We start from the raw sequence: 21,630 nt of genomic DNA on the forward strand, positions 1-21,630 counted from the left end.
AAATATTAAATACAGACTCAAAGATCATTTATCCATGTTTTAGTGACATGCTTATTTTTAACAAATTATATTTTTTATTTATGTAGTAAAAAGTTAAGAAAGCGCCAATATGTCGGATGGTAGACAGCGACTTTCAGGTGCAGAATATAGGAAAAGAAAACGTGAAAAAGAAGCTGTAATTAAAAAACAGTCTAATTCTATCAAAAAATTTTTAACGGGTTCTTCCTCTTCATTAAATATTTCAAATGCTGTAGTTGTACAACCTAGTGAAGTTGTTGACTCTTTCTCAGTTATAGATGCCACTGTACCTTCTGAAACTACAGTAGCCAAAAGTTCAACAGAAAATGTTATCAGTACAGACCCTGCGGAATGGCCTTTAATTATTAATAACGACTTTAAAACATTGTTGGTTGAAAAAGGCCCTCCTGCTCCGTTAAATGCAAATTTTGTATTTCCTTCAGATGATCAAGGACGAAAATTCACACAATTTCATTACAAACGAAGTATGAGTAATGGAGAAAATGTCACAAGAACATGGCTTGTATACTCTATTTCCAATGACGTAATATTTTGTTTTTGCTGTAAACTATTTGATAATTCAAACTCTAAGTTGGCTTTAGAAGGGTATAATGACTGGAGGCATTGTACACAAATGTTAAAAGGACATGAAACATCAAAAAATCATTTGACCGCATATAGTACATGGTTAGAATTGTCATTGAGGTTAAAAAAAACAAAAACAATTGATGACGTAAACCAACGTATTTTAGAATCTGAGTGTAGGCATTGGAATGAAGTTTTACAACGTATCATGTCGGTAGTACAATTTCTCGGTCATCAAAATTTAGCTTTTCGTGGATCATCTGATCAGTTATTCAAACATAATAATGGAAATTTTTTAAAATTAATTGAACTTATGGCTAAGTATGATTCTGTGATGGCTGAACATGTAAGAAGAATAATTAATAGTAAAAAAAATATAAGCCATTATTTAGGAAAAGATATTCAAAATGAGATGATTAATTTATTAGCTCAGTCTATTAAGTCTCGCATAGTTACTATGGTTAGCGAAGCGAAGTATTATAGTATTATACTAGATTGTACTCCTGATATAAGTCACTCGGAGCTCATGACTATTATTATTCGTTTTGTGTCAATTGAAGATTCAAAAGTTACCATACGTGAACATTTTCTTGGTTTTATTTCAGTTGAAAATAGTACTGGAGAAAATCTATGCGATGTACTTTTAAATATATTACGTGAGCTGAATATACCTTTGAGTAATATGCGAGGACAAGGATATGACAATGGAGCCAATATGAAAGGTGTGCACTCCGGAGTCCAACGGCACATTCGAAATATTAATCCACGTGCATTTTTTGTTCCTTGTAGTGCGCATTCCTTAAATCTTGTTGTAAATGATGCCGCAAAATCTTCAAAAGAAGCTGTAGCGTTTTTTGATATAATTCAAAAAGTATTCAACTTTTTTTCTGCCTCAACTATTCGTTGGCAAATTCTTTTAAAACATGTTAAAGAACTAACACTCAAACCATTAAGTCAAACCCGGTGGGAAAGTCGAATAGACGCACTTAAACCGTTTCGAAATTACATAGGTGAAATTTATGATGCTTTGTTTGAAATATCAGAAAATATAAATTTAGATCCGATGGTAAAACATGAAGCTGAATGTTTATGTAATCTTATTAAAACATTTAAATTTATTTGTTCTGTTGTCATTTGGTACGACATACTTAATCATATAAATCCAGTTAATAAATTAATGCAAAAACCAAATTTTGACATATCTTTAGCTTTGGGCATTTTAGAAACTTTATTGAAACATTTAAATGAACTGAGATCTGAAGAATCTTTTGAGAAAATGATTATAGATTCAACAGCACTTGCGACGGAAATGGGAGTAGAGTCTGTTTTTGAGAACTCACGGGGTAGAGTTAAACCACGACGTACTCGTAAACACTTTGATTATGAACACAACGATGAACCAGTTATTGACCCAAAACAGCAATTCAAAATACATTTTTATTACTTTACACTTGATGTAGCTATAAATAGCGTGAATAATAGATTTGAACAACTAAAAGAACATAATAACAATTTTTCGTTTCTTTACAATATAAAAAAAATAAAAAATCTTACACATGAAGAACTATTAAAACATTGCAAAGACTTACAAATTCTTCTTACCGATGGTGATTCAACAGATATCAATGGAATTGAAATGGCCCATGAATTAAAGTCAGTATCAGCTATGGTTGATGATAACTTAACACCTTATGAACTCTTAACATTTGTGATAAATGCAGGTGACTTTGCACCAAACCTATCCATTGCCTTACGAATTTTGATAACATTACCAGTATCAGTGGCAACTGGTGAAAGAAGTTTTTCGAAATTGAAACTTATCAAAACATACTTACGCTCAACAATGAAAAACGAACGACTTTGTGGTCTAGCCATGATCTCAATTGAACACGAAGTTGGTCAAGAATTAACAGAGAAAAAGTTAGTCGACGATTTTGCTAAGTTAAAAGCAAGAAAACATTTATAAAATTATGATTTATTGTTGTATGAATTATTAATTGTAAATATGAACTACCATTTATTTTTATAAATGTAAATAAAAAACTTTTGTGAAAAAAATATTAAGTGTAACAATGTAAAATGTAAATAAATAAATTGATTATTTATTTCACCGTTTAAACTCCTATTCTCCTACAATTTAGTCCAGTTTATAATTAATTTTGTATAAAATAAATAATACTATGTACTAATTATATGACAAAAAGTATTGAAAGGGGCGGCATTTTATTAACTGCACAGGGCGGCAAAATACTTAGCGCCGACCCTGAATACACTCCATATTTTGATATACTGACAGAATATGTATTGCCACTAGTTTTTAAGTAGTGTAGATTATTATTAGTTATTACTAGTGCTCGGAAGTTGTTGCATTTCGCATTTTTTGTTGGAACTTTTTAGATGATGCTTTCCTGGCTACAAATGTGTTTCATTAGCATGTGAATCTGAACAACTAATTTTTATTTTGCATCTTTTAGTGTTTATTACTTTTTAAGTCATTTTTTGACATTTTTAGGTCATTTTCCCACATTTTCGATCATTTTTACTTATTTCACATTAGTTTACTTCTTATCATTATGCCGATAACTTACATAGAACTTTTAAATTACCACGGACTAAGATTAGTACCTATTCGATTTTATCTCACTGTGAGTGAGAAATCAATCGCATTTTTATGAGACATGTTTTTTGTTTTATAAAAAAAAATAATTAGGTATTAAATTGACATATTTTCTGTAAAATGTTTCTACGGCCCAATGAATTTATTATCTATAAATTAATTATATACCAGTAGTATAATTGTAATTTTTTGGAAATACGGGACCTGGCAGAAAATTATGAAAAATACAAGTACTGAAGTACCTCTACAGCTTGATATGCCTCCATACTCTAGATCAGCGGTCACCAATTAATATTTTTTAAGGGCTACATTAGGAATTTGTAAATTTTTCGCAGACCATCAAAATTCTAAGTACATTTAATAACACATATCATATGTATACGTAATGTTGTCGGATGAAATTTGTTCGCTGGCCGCTAATTCGTGACCTCTGCTCTAGATCATTATGGCACACCCAAATTTAGTATCGTAATAAGATTAGTAGGACACGGATTTAAATGCTCTAAAAAACAAGAAAAATGCCTAAAATATGCTTTGAAAATTATAACTATTTTTAACATTGAAGTTAAATTTTATAAATTTTTATTCTTAGGTATTAATTATTTGTTTAATTTTCACCATCTTCTAGTTCTCCTATCTTATTTTTACTCTGATAATTATTTTCAAAAAATAAATAGGTATACAATTTAGATAGATACATTCGTTAGGTATACTTTTACCTTATGTTTCTTAATAGCACTGCATAATCAGGTGTTGTTTAATTTTTATCGAATTTTATCAATTTCTATGTATAAAAATATACAGGGACAATGGCTTTATTACTATGAAAATAAAGTTAGGTACTTACTATTATTATTCTATTTATCTATTATGATAGATACCATTTTCCTTACCTACTTAAACATAATTTTTTTTACAATTCATTTTTTTCTTATCATATAACAACTGTTATCAATTTAGCAATATAATTGTTATCAATTGTTCACGTTTGAATTTATTATTAAAAAAACAAATTAGCTTATTGTCATTGTTAACACAGTAAATACTTACTAATTTGTTCATAAAAATTGCTTCAAATTGTATGAGTTTCTTTGGTTACAAAAAACCTGTCATCTATAGTATGATTGTATGAACTCAAACGTTATTAAATAATTTTTAGTATCTGAGGAGATGACTAACTTATTCACAATACTTTGTTATTGACAATTATTTTCTTTGGTAAATCTTTGTTTTTACCTTTTTAACAATGTCAATCATTGATAAACTTGCAAAAGCTTTAGACGGTCTCAAGTCAAATGACTTGATTGGACGGTATGTATTAAACATTGAATTTAAGCAATCGTTAAAAAATAAATTATTTATTTTTGAAGGTCTGGTGAAAAAGAAAAATATTGTAGAGTTACTGCTGATTTAATTTGTGCACCAATTGTAATGAATTTTTCATCATTCCCTGATCTCTTACATAAGTCAATGGACAGTTTATTTAAAATGTGTGATCATTCTGAAGCTAATATAAGAATGGTAGCTGAAGAAAATCTAAACAGAGTTGTTCGTGTATGTATATCATTTTACCAATATTATATTCTCATCTATATTGGTATGTATTATAATTTATATTATAAATTATTTATCTACATTATTTTAGTGCATGATTGATTATCGGAAAGTTGAAATATTTGTTGAATTATTAAAAGAAATAAAGAAAAATGATACGGTCCGTCGATTGAGAGCTGCTTTATCCAGATTTGGAAATATATGTCATTTAATCAGGTAGTTTTAAAATCTATAAATGATTAATTAAAACTTGCTTAGCTGATAATTATTGTAGTTGATGTGAATCTTTAAATAAAATAACAATTACATATCTGTTTTAGTCCATCTAGTCGTAAAAAATTTGTTTTGTTCTTAATACCTTGCATAAAAAAAATAGCTATTAGAACAGAAGACCCTGTAGCTGAAATATTGGCCCAGACTTTTCCAAAAATCATGCAAAGCTTAGGACATATTATGTCTGATAGCAATATAAAAGTGAGTTATAAAAATAAATTATAAAAAATTATATCATCTAAAAACAATATTAACATTAATTATTAATATTAATAAATAACATTTTTTTTCAGATGCTATTAGAAGCATTTGTTAACAATCTTGTTACAGATTCTTCTATCATACGAAGATCTAGTGTTACTTGTATAGAGTCATTATGTCTTTCTAGTAGAAAACCAATGGTTTTTATTAAACATATGTTACTCATTAATACTGTTCTAATACATGGTAAATACTAAATCAATATTCAATGTTTTTAATAAATAATGATGTACAATGTTATAATTTTTAAAGATATTAATAAATCAATGGGGTCAGAACGTGCATGGGCAGAGAGTTGTGTAATCATTGGGATATTGAATAGTGTTAAAAATATAATTCTCTACCCTGATCATATTTGTGACAACTCTTACGAATTGAAATTAGAATCAAAAATTCTTCAAAAAATATATTTACAGGTATTAAATAAATGTTTTTTTAGTTATAACTAGAATATTAATATTTTTACATTATTTTACAGATATTTCGATTTTGTTGTTTTACAATATTGCATCCAGACTCTAATATAATAATGTGTGCATTAGATACATTAAGTCAAATGTTTTTATCTTGTCCAAGAGATACAATGCAATTACTTACAAAAAAAAAAATGTTAAATCAATCAAAGCTTTATGAAACTGAAATTGGTTAGTTTAGTTTAATCATTATAATTATTTTGTATGATATACAGTGTGGTCATTTTACACTAAATTTCTTGATTGGATTGAATTGAAGCTATGTTAAAAAGTTAAGGATTGCCTATATAAATACACATTTATAGAATATAGAAACATTTCAAAGTCTTAAGAGGATGCTATATCCGTATGTGTTGTCTCTATCTTATATACGCGTAACATAGTAAAAAACTGTTTTGCGCGGGACAAGTTTACTCCCTTGATATTTTAATCAAAACGACCAAAATTATAAATCCCATTGGGAAAACTTTACCTGTGTCGTAGCGTTTTAATTCTTTTAATAACATGAATGCAATTAAAGTTATTGGTTTGAGAACTTTAGTTTTTTTTCATTTAATTATTAAAAATTATTGGTTACTACTATCAAAAAAATTAAAACGCTATAACACAAGTAAAATTTTCTCAATGTAATTTAAAATTTTGGTAATTTTTATATAAATATCGGGGGAGTAAAGTTGTCCCGTGTAAAACAGTTCTTAACTATGTTACGCGTGTATAAGACAAAGACAACACAGGTTAGCGTCCTCTTAAGTGAAAGTGCACATTAAGATTAATATTTTTATAGATAGTGATTATTATTGTTAAAACCATATTTGGATTCAACTTTTTTGAGTCATTCGAACTATACAACTTTAGCTTTAAAATTAAAACTGATTGAATAAGAGCTGTTCATATTTAACAATAATTAAGTTTTTTTTTGACCTATTAAAATTAATAGTCATAAAAACTAATAGTTTGTAAAATATTTGGTATAAATTATTATTATTATTTAAATACCTATTTAAGAATACTATTTAGCACATTTTAAAATAAAAAATATGAAAGCATTTAAAATTTTTAATAAAACAAAAAACAGTATTTATAATTAAATTCTAAATTTTAAATGTTTAATTCAATTTTAATATTAGGTTAACATTATTTTTAAAAATAAGCCTATTCAATTTTGGGAAAAAATAGTTGTTTATAAAAATACATGTCTTGCTGCACATACACAGATGAACAGGATTAAATATTTGAATTGTTTCTATAAATGTGTTAGTCCTCAACTTTTCAAAAAAAGTAATCTTTCTGAAACATTTTGTGTTGCCTTTCTGAAAAAATGGTCACTGTATTATGGTTGCATTGAGTAAAAACATTTTTTTTTGATCTTTATAAAAACTCTATATTGTATTATTAAATCTTTTTATAATTAAATATGTATATAGAAATCAATTAAATAACATGTTTTTTTTTAGATACTTCAATTATATGGTTATTTATATTATACTAAATTGCAATGATAATTTCTAATTAAATATTGTCCTCTATCATTAATATATTACAAATAGAAAAATATTTCTATAACCTATTTCTGATCAATATTATCAATATGTATAATAATTATTTAAACTTATTATATTTTTATTTTAGTTAAGATGCAGACTACGGTAAATTCTATAAAAATACCTAGAACATTAGCTCAAAGTTTACAAAAATCTTTTCACTATAGTTCATCTGAAAGTCTAGAAACTTCATTTGTTCAACTTTCTTTACCAAGATTTGAAGATGAACCAAGATCGATTTCACAATCTATGGACTCAACTAGACCTTCATTATCATCAGCTAATTCTATGACAAATTTGTATTCAGAATTTGGCGATGATAGTTTGAGTGAAGTTGATTCAATCGTGGATAATGTATTTTTTTCTGAATATGAAAACACTCCTGAATTTGATATGCAAAGTATAACTTCTGAACATAGTTGTCATTCTGCTTCTGAATCTGTTTTACAACTAGTATGTTATGTTAATTTAGAAGATTTTAAATTTGATTAAAAGCTAAAAATATATGCATTTAATTAAAAATTAAAAACCTTGGTTTATAGGAATTGGAATTTTTAAACCATATTTTTGAGGATGTTCCTTTAAATATGCTTTGTGTCAAAATTATTACACTTTTCTTGGCACCAGAATCTAGTAAATTAACTAGAACTGGTATTAAATCATCAGCTCTTGGATGTTTAACAGAAATGTTGAAAATTGATCCAAATTTAGCTTTTATCAACTACAACTCATCAGGTAAATAAATATAATTTTCAAGGATAAATTTCAATATACTTATTGCTATTATACATTTTAGATTTGACAAAAACAGTTTTAGATGTTGCTATTAGCTATACTAGTCATGAAGATCATCTTTTGAGGGGCATGGCAATTAAATTAGTTGGCACATTTATTGAAGTAATTCTTAGAAATAATTTTGGTGCATTTAAAGTACAAAGCAATGAAGTTGGTTCATCAAATATAGTAATTGCAGATCTAATCAATATCATTACCCAAGTATTTTTACATATTGTTTTGTTAAACTACAGTAAACTAAATGCAATTTATTTTTAGGGATTAAAAGATGATTCTTATGTATGTGTATGTCATTCACTCTCAGCTGTATCTGTATGTTTAATGCCTCTCTTAAATAGTAATGTATCAAATAGTGCTATTCCTATACTTGAAACACTATTGGCAGGTTTGAGTTCTTATTGGCTTGTTAAGGTAATTCTTTTTCAAATAATTAATTTCCACAATTGTTATTTTACAGAATTAATCACATTTTTTTACTGTTAGGTTAATGTTGAAATAGACAAAACATTTTGGCACTATTTAAATTCAAGGTTCTAAAAAGGTTCAAATTCTAAATTGTATTTATTTTTACAGGTTAAATTATTAGAAATCATAGAAAATCTGTCTTTTATGACAGTTTATTTTGCAACTAATAGTTCAATGTACCAAGATAGAGTTTTGAATCGTATAGTTTTCAAATATCTTTATGATAATGAATATAGTGTAAGACGTGCAGCTTCCAAATGTTTATTAAGGTAAATCCAAAATTGTATAGTATAATTTATATCAATTAGTATTATTTTTATTTGTATTTAACTATAACTTACATATTCTTTTTTGTTTGTTCTAGAATTGTTCATAATTGTTATTACAAAATTGATTATATGCAACAAGACGTCATTACCTCATGGGTTTGTTCAAATACAAGTCTGTATTGTACTAATATGCTTCAGTTGCAAAATTGTAAAATGTTTATGTCATGACTATGATATTGATTTTAATATTATTAATGTATTTAATTTAATTTTTAGACAAATTCCATAATATGTACGTTGAAGCTTCTTTATCCCGTATAATAAACCGTTTGACTAGTGATCTTATTAAAAATCAATCAGCTGTTGTGGTTGTGAGTGTTTTAAATATAGTTATATTTTGAAGCAATTACAATTGAATATTTTTATTTAGGCGGGTTGTATTGAAGCACTAACAACTCTAACTAATTCTTTCAAATCACCAGAATATTCAAATATTTGGAAGTGTTCATTTACTAAAGGATTTAATTCAAATTCAAGTATAAGGTAGCATTATCATTTATAAGAATTATATTTAATTTTTGTTAGTCTTCAAATATATTTGTATATTACTATTTTAGTTCATGTTCAGGATTATTCACTTCAATACTTTCCACGATGACATTAACAACTGCTGGTTTTGATTTAGAAATACATTGCTGGATGTTAAAATTATCGTCTAATTTAATTACAGGTATTTAATAATATGATCCTATGTAATTTTAAAAATGTAAAATTATTTTTAAACAGTTAATAATATAATTTTCAGAGTTAATTCATTCATCACAAAATATTAGTTTAAAAGAACATAAAATTGATTTTAGCAAATATAATAGATGGTTTGAAGACAATAAAGTTAGTTTACTCATCAATTAGAATAATAAAAATAATAATAATAGTTATTATATGTTTCACAAAATTTTATGTTTATACATTTTATTTTAGTTAAAGAAATATTATAATGAATTATGGAAACACGTTCTAAAGGTATTAAATGTTTTTCGAAACGTAGTACTGGATTATAGAGAACCAACACACATTCCTACCTCAGTACAAAAAACAGGTAATTTGCGTGTAACGCTTTTTATATAGTTTTAAAATAAAAAATATTTATGTTACATTATTAAATCAAAGTGCTATCACAAAAATTATATTTATACACTGTTTAGGAGACAATGAAAAAGATAAAAAAAACTTAAGAGATGCGCCAAGTCATAGTAATTATTACCATAAATTGCAATCTGTAATTAAATCATCATACAATAATTACAAAGTAACTATTCAATAAAAAAATAAAACAATAAACAAATATACTAACATGAAATATTAATATTATGTTTTTATTGTAGGTGTCTTTAGAAAACACAAGTAATGAAAAATTCATAAGATTTCTTGAGTCAGTTTTAGATACTTTAAAGACATTGTTAACATTTATAAGTACAACAGAATGCCAACCACATGTAGATCGCATACTTCTTTGTTTAACTTCAATTTTCAATTTAACACCTAATTATAGCTCAAAAGTTTTAGCTGAAGTATGAATTCTAATAATTTTATTAACTAATTATTTACTATTAAACGCCTTCACTTTCAGTTGTTTAAATGTTTGACATCAAAGTATAATGTGTCATCAAATCAACAAATATTTAATAAAAATGAATCTATGCTCATTAATAATGATTTACAAACACTGTGCATGTACACTCAAGCATTACAAACACCTTATGAATGTTTATCAAACTTTATCGATACTAAAATTAAAATAACTCAACATGCAAATAAACATTGGGAAGATGCAAGAGATCGCAGAACAACAATGAGCGGAAAACTATATTGTGCTAGTTCTGAAAATTTAGATTTTTCTTCAAACTTAAAATGTTTTCGACCATTGACTATCAAGTGTTTAAAGGTTAATTAAAGATTAATTATTATTTATGAAGCAAAGAAAAAAATCTCATGTACCGTACCTTTACTACCTTTACATTATATTATAATTTATATTTTTAGAGATATATTTAATTAATTATACAGTTGAAAACCTTTTCATTAATTTAATACTTTTTTTATTTTTTACCTACAATAATAAATAATAATATTTTAGGAATATGTAACTACTGGAGATGTAGAATTACAATCTTCAATATTAGATTTACTTACAGTATTACTTCAAAGCAAAGTCAACTTAAATGTAATCGACCCTAAACATGAGTTTTTGAATTTTGTTTTCAGTCAATTTGATTATCTTGAAAATGGTTTATTTAGGTAATATTTTTGATTTACTATTATATAATTAGTTTCAATTTTTTAATGAGTATTCTTATTATATTATTTAAAATATAGGGATCCAAAAAAATTTATCTCAACTATATTTCAATTTTTTATTAATTTATCTGAAGATAAAAGTCAATCAAACATAATTCCTGAAGCTATACATTTATGTGATGGATTAATGGCTAGTGGATATCCACCTGAACTGTATTGTATGTTAATATGCTCATTGAATGCTGTTTATTAACAATCATTAAATAATTAAAATTATCAAACTGTCCAGGTATTCCGGCAATATTACCAATTGTTGAATATGTCTATGTATTAAAATCAGCATTTATGGTCAATTCTTCAGATTTAAAAGAACTTGAAGCTCAAAGAGAAATGTTATTTGCAATGTTATTAAGATTATGTCAGTTCAATGAAGTAAGTTATGCTGTTTGAGAGTACTTTTGTAATTTATTGAGTGTGTTTTTTCTTCAAAATATCAATCTGTTTATACAGGTGGTAAGCATTCTAAGTCTTGTAATAATGGAAGGCAGTGAAGAAAAATGGAAAAGACAATCTAGACAATTATATGATACTCTTTATACATCATTAGGTGGTTGTAAAATTCAAGCATCCTTACCATCATTGATTAATTTGTTGTTAACATTACATCCATCTTCTTATAGTATTCAACAACAGCTTCATGTTATGTTCAATACTTGTTATGATGGAGAAGTATGTATAAAAAAAAAAAACAATTGTTTAAATAATTAAAATAAAACTTATATTGTTGATATCTTTTTTAGAAATGTACTCTGGAACCTTGGTTAAATACTGTACTATCCAATTTAATTATAATTCTCATTCAAAAATCTGAAGATTTAATCCTACTTCGGATTTCTGAATCAGACATTTCAATCAGCTCAAATTTATTTGAACTTACTACACAGTCTGACCCTTTAAATGCATCAATATTGAGTAAAAATAAATTTCCTGGTGAAGATACTTTTTCTAAGTAAAGTATACTAAATACATATTTATTGCTATTCTTACACAATAATATTCAACCTTGTCTGTCTTACAGGTTTTTGTTTAGAGTTATATATTTATCTACCAACGATATAATTTTATCTTTAAGTCATCCTCAACCTAATTGTGAGAGCAGAGTGTGCTTGCTATCAGAATTTCTTCTGACTTGTCATTATATAGTACAATCCGGTAATTTTAATAAATTATTATCAATTATTGTAAAATGAGATACCTATCACATTTTCTTCTAATATATATATATTATATTGTATTGGTATTTTTGGTTATCGAAACTGATTTTTCAGTAAACACAATTCTATTATTACTACTACTATAAATTAACACTGCATTATATAACTTTAAAATAAAGTACTATAAGTAAATTTCCCAACAAAATGTAAGGCATAAAATAGATGCTAGAAAATTTAAACAAACTAATTTCCTACAACACGCATAGGTGATTAATCCCCCCCCTTCACATTTTTATTTTTTATAGGATTTTCTATTTCCAAAATTTGTTTTCAAAGTTAAATTTTGTTTTGTGACCCATAGGTACTCTATTTTCTTTGATAAAATATTATTGTTAATACTCTATCGGAAAGTTACAGAATTTTTTTTTCGAAGTAAATCTCAAACTTTTGAGATAGAAATGTATGTTATAGATTTAAAGGCAATTATATATCCCTTTTATATGATTTATGCACGTTCAGCAAACCTATTTCTATCATTTTGTCTTGTAAATTACAAAATTGCCTTAAAATAATTAAATACAGTGTTAACCTCTGGTAGTTGCAATACATTGAGTTAAATGAAAAACCAAAATTATTCATTCATTAATCATTACACAAGAGATATATCAGTTATTTTTATTATAATATAATCAATTAAAACTTTTAAGTAAATAGTTTAGTTTATTATGTTATAAGTTAAACTTTTTGTAAATATTTTATTTTACAATAATTGATTCATTTATAATTCATGAACACAATTTATTTTTTTTTTATTTAAGGTAATTTTCCAAAAGTTGTAAATTCTTTACGAAATTTTCTTAATGATTCAATATTTATCACACTTCATAAGAATATTATGACCTTGTCAATGGTTTATCCTTTACTTGTATTACACTGGGTACAGTTGATTGGTCTTTTAGACCACAATGATATTGAGTTTTGGAAATCAATATTGAATACAAATTCTACATTATCTGAGTAATTATTAATTGACTTTACTAGAAGTAATATAAGTATCAATATACAATTTAATGTATTGCTTATTTTTTTATAGATTGGGGCGGTGTTTTTATCTAAGCATTGTTCAAAAGGGTTGTTTTTTAATTCTATGTGAAGTATTAGTAAGTATTAGTGGCATGTATAAATTATTAATATCACTAAAACATGTCATATGTTTTCAGAATAAAAATATTAATTCAGACAACCAGTTATTGAAATGGTTTCTGTCTGAATGTGTTATTCAATTGTTAGAAATGGGAAATGAGACTTCAACACAAGAATTACTCAATTGCATACATAAAGATCAAAATTTAAGTTTGATGCACATAACAGCGGTCATGGAAAAATGTGTTAATGACAAAGTAATTGATTAAAATATTATATTTTGTACATGGTTAAAATTTTTAATAATTTAGCTGGACCTAACTAATGAGTTGTTGCGAAGTATGAATGAAGCACATCCTGCGCATTGTGGAAAAGTAATAAAATTAATTTTACCTGCTCTGTTAGATGATCCACATTTAGCATTGTCACAGTTTGCTAGTTCTATTGCAATCAGGTATTATTAGAATTTAAGGCTATTTCAAAGTTTAAATTTATGTTAATAATAATTATAAAACTAATTTATTGCTCAACATAATTATAATTTTAATTAGAAAAATGGAATACCTTCTTGCATTGCCTATAAGTGAAAGTTCTAATCAATTAAGCAAAGAAGAAATATTACAAATTTTAGAATGTTTTAAAAATTCAAATGTTTGTATAAAGAAGTAAGAAATATCTTATTATTAATTTTAATTAATAATTTATATAAAATAAATATTAATATGACAAATATTTTTGTATAGATAAAATAATATGAACATTTATAATAATTGACAAATTAAGTTTATACATTTTTTTTTTCAGTCGTTATTGTATATTGATATCATTATTCAATAAATTTGGCACTCAGTGTTATGATTTTTCAAGTGTAGAAATTGATCAGAATAAAACTGTCAATACTCTGGATATTAAAAACATTTTTATAGACAAAAATTGGTTTTATGATCAAGTAAAAATAAGGTAATTGTGACATTTTATAATTTTTTTTTTTTTGTTCTCTATGACTAGGTTTATAAATTATTAACAAAAATAGTAAATCATTTAAAATTGATATTGTTATACATATTTGATGTTCCGATAAAGTTAAATTTAGATAAATAAGATATTTAAATAATTTACCAATCAATTATTATTTTACCTACTTTAAAATAAGACTTATTATTTTTTTTTATTAGATGTTGTCATAATGACTGTCCCAGTTTTGAGTCAGCCAAATTATTGTCAAATTTGCCATTGCAAGATGTAATTTCCATCATGCATTGTGATGATTTCAATCTTGATATACTTCAATATTGTTTTACTGTATCGACTCAAAGCACTATAAAAGTATATATTTCATTAATGATTTAGTAGTTAAAATATATATATATACATATCACTAATATATTATTATTATAGACATGGAAATCAGTAACCGAAGATACGACTAACTTTGAATTATGTCCATTGTTTGTAGCTGCACGATTTGTTTTAGTAGAACACATTCAACAAGCATGTAATACTTTGCCTAGATTCCATCAAGTAAAAAAATAAATAAGAAATAATTATAAAATCAGTCACTTATTATTTATTATCTTATATGTTTAGATATTTTTACCAATGGTCAAAGAATTAAATGAAAAACAAAAAGTATACAAAACACGAATGAGTCAACTATTTGAAGATAGTAAATTTATTAAAATTATATTCTTGTTAACACCAGCAATTTCAAATTTTTTAGAATGTGTAAAATTGTTATCAAAACAGAAAGCAAAAGAACACATTAATTTAATGGACTCTAATAAAACTCTTTTAAAATATATAGTATTACTTTTTGAAGTGAGTAGATCATTAAGAAACATCAAATAGATATATAATATTATTACTTAATTTGTCAATGCATAATTGTATTATTTTAGGTTTTAAAATGGAAATTGGTTAATCGAACAGCAGCCACTAGTAGAATACAGCTGCTTCTCAAGTGTGTATACAATATTTTCAACGGATGTGGATTAGCTAATGAGTTGTGCTCCACAGAACTGGGATCAATCGCTTCATCATTAGTATCAGTGGTAGAATTTATTACAGAGGATGTACTTTTTCTCATGACTGATGACTGTATGTATATCAATGAATATCTTCATATATATTACATTCTATTGTATTAGCTAAAATTACAAACAATGATTTATCTAGACTTTACAGAAACTACTGATTTAGTATCCATATGCCGACAAATTTCATCTTTACTTTCTTGGGTGGAAAGTTCTCGCCCATTAATGTCAAATTTTCCTCTGAACCAACTAACATGGTAAAAATACAATATTAAAAATATAATTTATACAAGTGTTTAAATATGGTATTTTTATTTTTTATTTTAGTTCCATCATACAAATAATAAGTCGTCATCCAATGGTAAATGGATTTGTGCGTACACCTCCAATTACATGGAAAATGTTGCAAATACCCGCCAATATTGTCGATTTTAACATACCAGCAATTCCTATTGATGTATTGCAAGAAATGGATGTACTTAAACAGTTTGTGTCTAGACTCAGTGTAGTTGGTTGGAATAGTAAACAACAATTTGAAGAAACCTGGATGACTTTATTGAGTGTTTTAGTTCCATCCAGTGAAACCGATATACCTAAAGAAGAACATATCTCTCGTATACAAGTTAGTTGGTTTTCTGTACTCATGATCCAAAAAGTTTAAAATAGTATTGTAAGTGTATGTAAATTATTATTATTATATTGTTATAAAAGGCAAGTAGTGCAGCTGTAAACGGAATTACACAATTGTTTAGTCAGACATTATATGAATATTATCCTGGTGATACTACCAACAATAAATTCTTACACATATCAAGAGACATTCCACTCAACTTGTCTTGTCATAAGTACTTACATATTATAATATAATATAAGCATTTTAAGTTTTTAAATATTTTTAATCAACTATTAGATGGTTTGTGAAATTAGAAGAAGTCAATGATCTAATATACTCAACATTTTCCATATTTAAAAGAACAGCTGGTAAAGAAGCATTATTAGATCGCTATGAATGTAGAGCTAATATTGAGAGAATTCATGATCAGCATCGGTTTGTATTTTTATATATTCCATATCAATAATAATAATCTTGATAATTTGTCAATTCAATTTTTACCAACAGATATAGTTATCATCAGTTGTCAGTCAAATTTTTACAAACAGCAATAACAGATCAGTGGAAAAGTTCCAATAATATTGCAGAACAAAGAAATTCAAGTAATATTTGTGTGAGAAAATTTTCAGATTATCAGTTAATAAATTTGTTTTTTAAATATGATTAGTATTAGAAATGAAATTGTATGAGAGGACCAATGTATTAAATGGAAGTGGCCTAGATCTGAACTCTTGTATATTGTTGTTAAAAGAGGTGTTTAATCAGTGGATGGAACCAAAAGTTAGTTATAATTTCGACAAATTAAATATTTAAAATATAATACATTTTTTTTTATTATAGACACGAGGTTCACTATCCCAAATTAATGAAATGATAAAATGTCTTCTTGTGATGTCAGATTTGTTTATCGAAAAAGAACATTATACATGGATGCTTAATGTATGTCTAGATTTATCGCAATCACATCATCATGAAGATTTATTATTACATCAATATGTCATAATTGCTTCAGCCAAAGCAATGGCTATTTCTAAGACTGAGGTAATTTTTTTTTGCTTAGAACATAATATACAAGTGGTATAATGGGATTTATGTACTATTGATTGATAGGATTTTAATATTCGAGAGAAAGTATTGAAGTTAATCGACAATGGTCTCAAAAGTAATTGCCGTCTGACACAATTGGCCGCTTTACATGGATTACTTTATTTGTTAGAAGGATGTTTTATTGAGAATAATATGTTGCCAAATAGTTCAGAAATTGTTCAGATGGCTGTTGATTTTGTTCAAAAACATCTTTGCACTGAATATTCAATGTTGTAAGTTTGTCTTCTAAATGAATTCTTAAAATGTAATGTATAATGTTTTGTTCTATCAAGATACGAGTGTGAATGGCAGCTATGTGTAATATCGATTGCATTTTACATCGTAGAACATGGATCGGATAACATTGAAGACGCATTACTTATGTCCCTGGAAGGCCTCACTAAATTAGTATCATCATCTAGACATTTTAAACTATACCAAGCTCTTACACAGGCATGTAAACACTTGCATACACTTAAGTATACCTACATACCACATTGTGTGTATATAATATGAAATTAAATTTTTAGGGTTTTCAAAGAATTATATTTGTGAAACATTCAAATGAAAACATTGTGGAGCAAATTACAACATTAGCTTTGGATAGGTTATCCAATGCTCCGCCAGGATTCTCCTTGCCAGCTTTGCAATTGCTTTTATCATGCATTTATGCAGGTTTGACCATACTAAATTATTTAAACTTTCCATTAGCGACCCCTTGAATTATCCATATAGATTTTTAAGAAATAAAATTTCTTCCATTTATTTCTTGTTTGATTAAAAAATTGTAAACCAAAACCATATAGGCTAAACTTGAATTTAAACCAAACAATCTAAATATTAGTTTAATCTACTTTAAAATTATTTATTAAGATTTTGATTTATAGAATAAAAAAATATTTATATATACCTTAGATTATAAAGTTTATGAGATGCTTAACTTTGCATTGGGCTCAGTGAGATTTGTTTTGTCTATTTATACATTAGTGTTTGTTTTCTATTTTTTTTAGAACATTATAATGAAAATGTTGAATCTGATATTGACCCTGATATGATTGTTGTCGAAATGGAAAAAATAAGCGTCATGTTTGAAAGGCAAGTTCTTTAATTTTTAATTTAATTATTTAGATGTTCAGATTTGTTATTAAATCATAATTTATATATATTTTTTAGAATAAAGAAAGGATGTTTACTGGAAGTAGAAGTGACAACAGTTATAATGGCTAAAGTGTTAACAGATATATTTCCAGCATCATACGTACTTATGAGGGTTGTCAGCGAATTTCTTTCCCCCAATCAACCTCATCCCACATATATGTGTACAGTTGTTAATCAAGTTGGTATTTTTTATTTGTATTATATTGTCGACTGTTGAACACATTTTTGCTTATATTTTATGGTTAATTTTTATTTTGTAGATATTTGAGCAGTTGATTAATGAATCACAACTGGATCTCTTACAAGATTGGGTTATTACAACACTTAGCAATTTTACCCAAGGTCTTCAAATACCAATGGCAATCTATTGTCTAATCAGTTTTTTTATAAGTTCATCCAAAAATAAATGGCTAAGAGCAATGTAGTTTTTTTTTTATCTAATTGCTAAATAATATGATTTATATTTAATAATTGTGATTATTTTTAGATTTCCTCATGTAAGATTAAGGCTTGGTCGTTACGAATATGAAGATAGAAAATTGCTGTGTATTGCTGCAATGGATTTTTATCATAGTGTAAGGATATTGAGAATAATATTAAATATAATTTTTTTAGTATTTTATTGTAGAAAAAATTTACATTTTAGCTATCTAATGACAACCAAAAGCAGTTGTATAAAGAATCATTCCAATCTTCAGTTAAGTCAAAAAATCCTTTTCAAGATATTATATTGTGTTTAGAATAAAGTTATTGGATTCCAAAATCTGTTAAGTTTAAGACATTTCTAGTTCTATTAAATTTGTCATGTAACATTATTAACTTATTAAACAATTGTTATTTTATTATTATCTAAAATAAAACTAAAAACCTTTAAGTAAATAAAATATTATTGTTTATCTGTGTTCTTCAAATATTTTATTGAAAAACCCAGAAGGACATCTTATTGCCATATCAGTAATTTGTGATGAAATGTTCTTCCCTAGTGGTGCTCTGAAATAACAATATTAAATATATAATAATGAATATACAATAAATAAATATTGTTAACAGTTTTATGTTATGTAATATTTTTTAATTATCACATGTAAATTAATATTATTTTAAACTTTGTTAAGCTTACTTTGACTGTATATCAATTTTATCTAAATCAATGTGATTGAAAATATCTATATTTTCATTAAATTTTTCTATGCCATTCCAAGCTATCATTATTCCATTATCTGTACAAAGTTTAGGTGGTGGAACTATTAGTTTAAAATTCATTTCATCACACATATAATTCAAATGTTTTCGTATAAACATGTTGCTTGCTACACCACCAGAAACTACCTGTAAAATAAAAATTGGTACTATGGTTTGATTACTATTTCTTTTTTAACTTACCAGTGTTCGGTTTGTGTCTGGTAAGAGTTGTGTTCGGTCAATAAATTCAATAGCCCTTTGTACTCGAGTGCATATGTGTTTAGTAACAGCATATTGAATGCTAGCACACAAATCGAAAACTTCAGGGATAATTTCATCTCCTTTCAAATCTAACAAAAATAAAATGTTAAGTATAACAATTAATAAGTAAATAAAGGTAATAAATTATCTACCGTGCTTTTTTTCGGATTTTAGGATTTGAGATCTTATAGCATTCTTCAAGCCGGAGTAACTGAAATTACAGTCTTTGTAGCTTGTCATGAATGTACCCAAATCAATAGCCCTAGGATCACCTTTCAATGCTGCTTTTTCAATTGCTTGGCCTCCAGCACAATTTCTAAACTCTTTCATATTTTTCAACTTAAGTCGCCTCGCTGCCTGGGAAATAAGCAATATAATTTTAATATTATGTTTGAAAATACTGTATCAATATTGTTTTTCATTACCTTGTCTAATGCTTCACCGGGAGCATCATCAATAGATTGTCCTAAAAGCAGAAATTCATTTACTCTTTTTGCTATAGCCAACAAACAGTGTCCACCGGATAAAAGTAAGACTAAAAATGGTAGCTGTAAATTCTATTAAAAATATATCTAATTAGTCATTGACACCAAGTGAAAAATTGTAATAAATAAAGAATGTATTTCTTACATGATCAACTAATCTTGCAGTCAAGGCATGTGCTTCCATGTGATGAATTGGTATCAAAGGCTTCAATGATTTTTTACACAATTCCTTAGCATAATTCATACCAACTAATAGTGACAAAGGCAAACCGGGTTTAACAGTAACAGCAATAGCGTCCAAGTCGTTCAAATTAACTTGAGCTTGTTGCATTGCCTGGGTTACAACATTATCAATGTTTTGCATGTGCAAATCTCTGGCCACTGGTGGAATAATACCCCCAAAACTGAAGAAATGGCAATTATATTTTGTTTTCATCTGAGTCAATTGGTTACATACTCAAGGTGGATTTGCTGTTGAGATTGTAAGTATTCACCGAGAATATTTCTGTTACTGTCCACTATTGCACATCCGGTATCGTCACAACTAGTCTCGATGCCCAACACTTTGCTATACTTTCTGTGAGCTTGCCTTGTACTCTGACCCCGTAAACTACTTGACCAAAATAGTTGTAATAGTCTCATTATAGAAAGATTGTAAAGAACGATGTGATTATATCCTAAAAATAATGAACATTGGTTAAAATATTTTTTTCTATATATTTACGCACAATAATGTTTTTGTTGAGGGGAGGGGTGTACTCTATGTTTGAACACCTAAAAAATTTGAAAAAAAATGTTAACATATTAATATTTTACTCATGTCTATTAAAATATTTATATCCAAACTGCAAAAGTGAAATTAATTTTATTAGAACCACAGACATCTTTCAAGGTATATTTCTAAGCTAAATTGGCAGCTTATCTGAAATATCAATAATTGTTTGAATTTTACTAGATCACTAAGACTAAACCACTATATTTTTGACACCCTTCAAAATATGACCCAAAATACGCCACTGTACAGTGTACACACATTAAAGCTCATGTTAAATACGAGAATCGCAACATAAATATAATACTTACTCATATAAAATAATATGTATCTTGTATAAATATTGGCTGTATTTTTAAATAAATAAAAATCGCCGTTTATCCACAGCACGGTCATAAACTCGTAAAAAAAAATATTCTAATTTTTTTTATTCGCGAGAGAGGCACCGAGGGAAACGAACATAGCCACTATTACATAGTCTATACCTAACTACCTAGTGTTGACACTTGGCGCATTGGTGTATTATTTTATGAT

General features: G+C 26.6%; 4 protein-coding genes across 6 annotated transcripts; 3 read left to right on the forward strand and 1 right to left on the reverse strand.

Moving 5' to 3' along the window:
• Positions 1-109: 109 nt before the first annotated feature.
• On the forward strand, positions 110-2,069 carry LOC113560898 (zinc finger MYM-type protein 1-like). Its single transcript, XM_026967022.1, has 2 exons — positions 110-2,005; positions 2,064-2,069. The coding sequence occupies exons 1-2, from the start codon at positions 110-112 to the stop codon at positions 2,067-2,069; spliced, it is 1,902 nt and encodes a 633-aa protein (XP_026822823.1).
• Positions 2,070-2,220: 151 nt separating this feature from the next.
• LOC113555048 lies at positions 2,221-2,664 on the forward strand. The gene has a single exon (XM_026959351.1). It carries the CDS (start codon positions 2,240-2,242, stop codon positions 2,567-2,569), a length of 330 nt encoding a protein of 109 aa, XP_026815152.1. The 5' UTR covers positions 2,221-2,239; the 3' UTR covers positions 2,570-2,664.
• A 1,574-nt stretch (positions 2,665-4,238) lies between these two features.
• LOC113549500 (huntingtin) lies at positions 4,239-19,183 on the forward strand. Its single transcript, XM_026950834.1, has 52 exons — positions 4,239-4,531; positions 4,591-4,774; positions 4,866-4,990; positions 5,095-5,248; positions 5,341-5,494; positions 5,561-5,724; positions 5,787-5,952; positions 7,411-7,775; positions 7,865-8,057; positions 8,119-8,318; positions 8,376-8,528; positions 8,691-8,851; positions 8,947-9,059; positions 9,128-9,222; positions 9,282-9,394; positions 9,469-9,581; positions 9,657-9,742; positions 9,833-9,950; positions 10,057-10,160; positions 10,237-10,422; positions 10,482-10,796; positions 10,989-11,149; positions 11,228-11,367; positions 11,439-11,581; positions 11,660-11,878; positions 11,950-12,158; positions 12,228-12,361; positions 13,182-13,380; positions 13,457-13,523; positions 13,584-13,763; positions 13,818-13,960; positions 14,058-14,171; positions 14,311-14,466; positions 14,682-14,832; positions 14,905-15,027; positions 15,094-15,324; positions 15,405-15,603; positions 15,682-15,796; positions 15,867-16,161; positions 16,251-16,384; positions 16,450-16,587; positions 16,660-16,754; positions 16,820-16,932; positions 16,993-17,193; positions 17,263-17,471; positions 17,532-17,691; positions 17,769-17,913; positions 18,249-18,333; positions 18,412-18,574; positions 18,657-18,817; positions 18,884-18,971; positions 19,043-19,183. Exons 1-52 carry the CDS (start codon positions 4,467-4,469, stop codon positions 19,139-19,141), a joined length of 8,097 nt encoding a protein of 2,698 aa, XP_026806635.1. The 5' UTR covers positions 4,239-4,466; the 3' UTR covers positions 19,142-19,183.
• LOC113549507 (probable tRNA N6-adenosine threonylcarbamoyltransferase, mitochondrial) lies at positions 19,079-21,620 on the reverse strand. Of its 3 annotated transcripts, XM_026950854.1 has the most exons (9): positions 21,408-21,620; positions 20,782-21,001; positions 20,470-20,728; positions 20,265-20,396; positions 19,992-20,196; positions 19,780-19,928; positions 19,517-19,725; positions 19,265-19,386; positions 19,079-19,160 (listed from the first exon to the last, which is right to left on the reverse strand). In XM_026950854.1, exons 1-8 carry the CDS (start codon positions 21,490-21,492, stop codon positions 19,290-19,292), a joined length of 1,356 nt encoding a protein of 451 aa, XP_026806655.1. In that variant the 5' UTR covers positions 21,493-21,620; the 3' UTR covers positions 19,079-19,160; positions 19,265-19,289. The 3 variants fall into 3 exon arrangements, with proteins under 3 accessions (XP_026806655.1, XP_026806647.1, XP_026806665.1); XM_026950846.1 differs by having other exon boundaries at positions 19,137-19,386; XM_026950864.1 differs by having other exon boundaries at positions 19,137-19,386; positions 20,782-21,098; positions 21,408-21,556.
• Between the last annotated feature and the right edge of the window lie 10 nt (positions 21,621-21,630).

The sequence above is a fragment of the Rhopalosiphum maidis genome, chromosome 1 (genome assembly GCF_003676215.2).
Source record: "Rhopalosiphum maidis isolate BTI-1 chromosome 1, ASM367621v3, whole genome shotgun sequence".
Classification (NCBI taxonomy): Eukaryota; Metazoa; Arthropoda; class Insecta; order Hemiptera; family Aphididae; genus Rhopalosiphum; species Rhopalosiphum maidis.

Bases quoted from the DNA above. Each gene is read 5' to 3' on its own strand.
- LOC113560898 (XM_026967022.1), top strand. From the start codon at position 110: ATGTCGGATGGTAGACAGCGACTTTCAGGTGCAGAATATAGGAAAAGA.
- LOC113555048 (XM_026959351.1), top strand. From the start codon at position 2,240: ATGGCCCATGAATTAAAGTCAGTATCAGCTATGGTTGATGATAACTTA.
- LOC113549500 (XM_026950834.1), top strand. From the start codon at position 4,467: ATGTCAATCATTGATAAACTTGCAAAAGCTTTAGACGGTCTCAAGTCA. The intron at 4,775-4,865 runs GTATGTATATCA...ACATTATTTTAG, and splicing joins ATCTAAACAGAGTTGTTCGT to TGCATGATTGATTATCGGAA. The intron at 16,588-16,659 runs GTTTGTATTTTT...TTTTACCAACAG, and splicing joins AGAATTCATGATCAGCATCG to ATATAGTTATCATCAGTTGT.
- LOC113549507 (XM_026950854.1), bottom strand. From the start codon at position 21,492: ATGACCGTGCTGTGGATAAACGGCGATTTTTATTTATTTAAAAATACA. The intron at 20,729-20,781 runs GTATGTAACCAA...CCATTTCTTCAG, and splicing joins CAACAGCAAATCCACCTTGA to TTTTGGGGGTATTATTCCAC. The intron at 20,197-20,264 runs GTAATGAAAAAC...CTTATTTCCCAG, and splicing joins CCGGTGAAGCATTAGACAAG to GCAGCGAGGCGACTTAAGTT.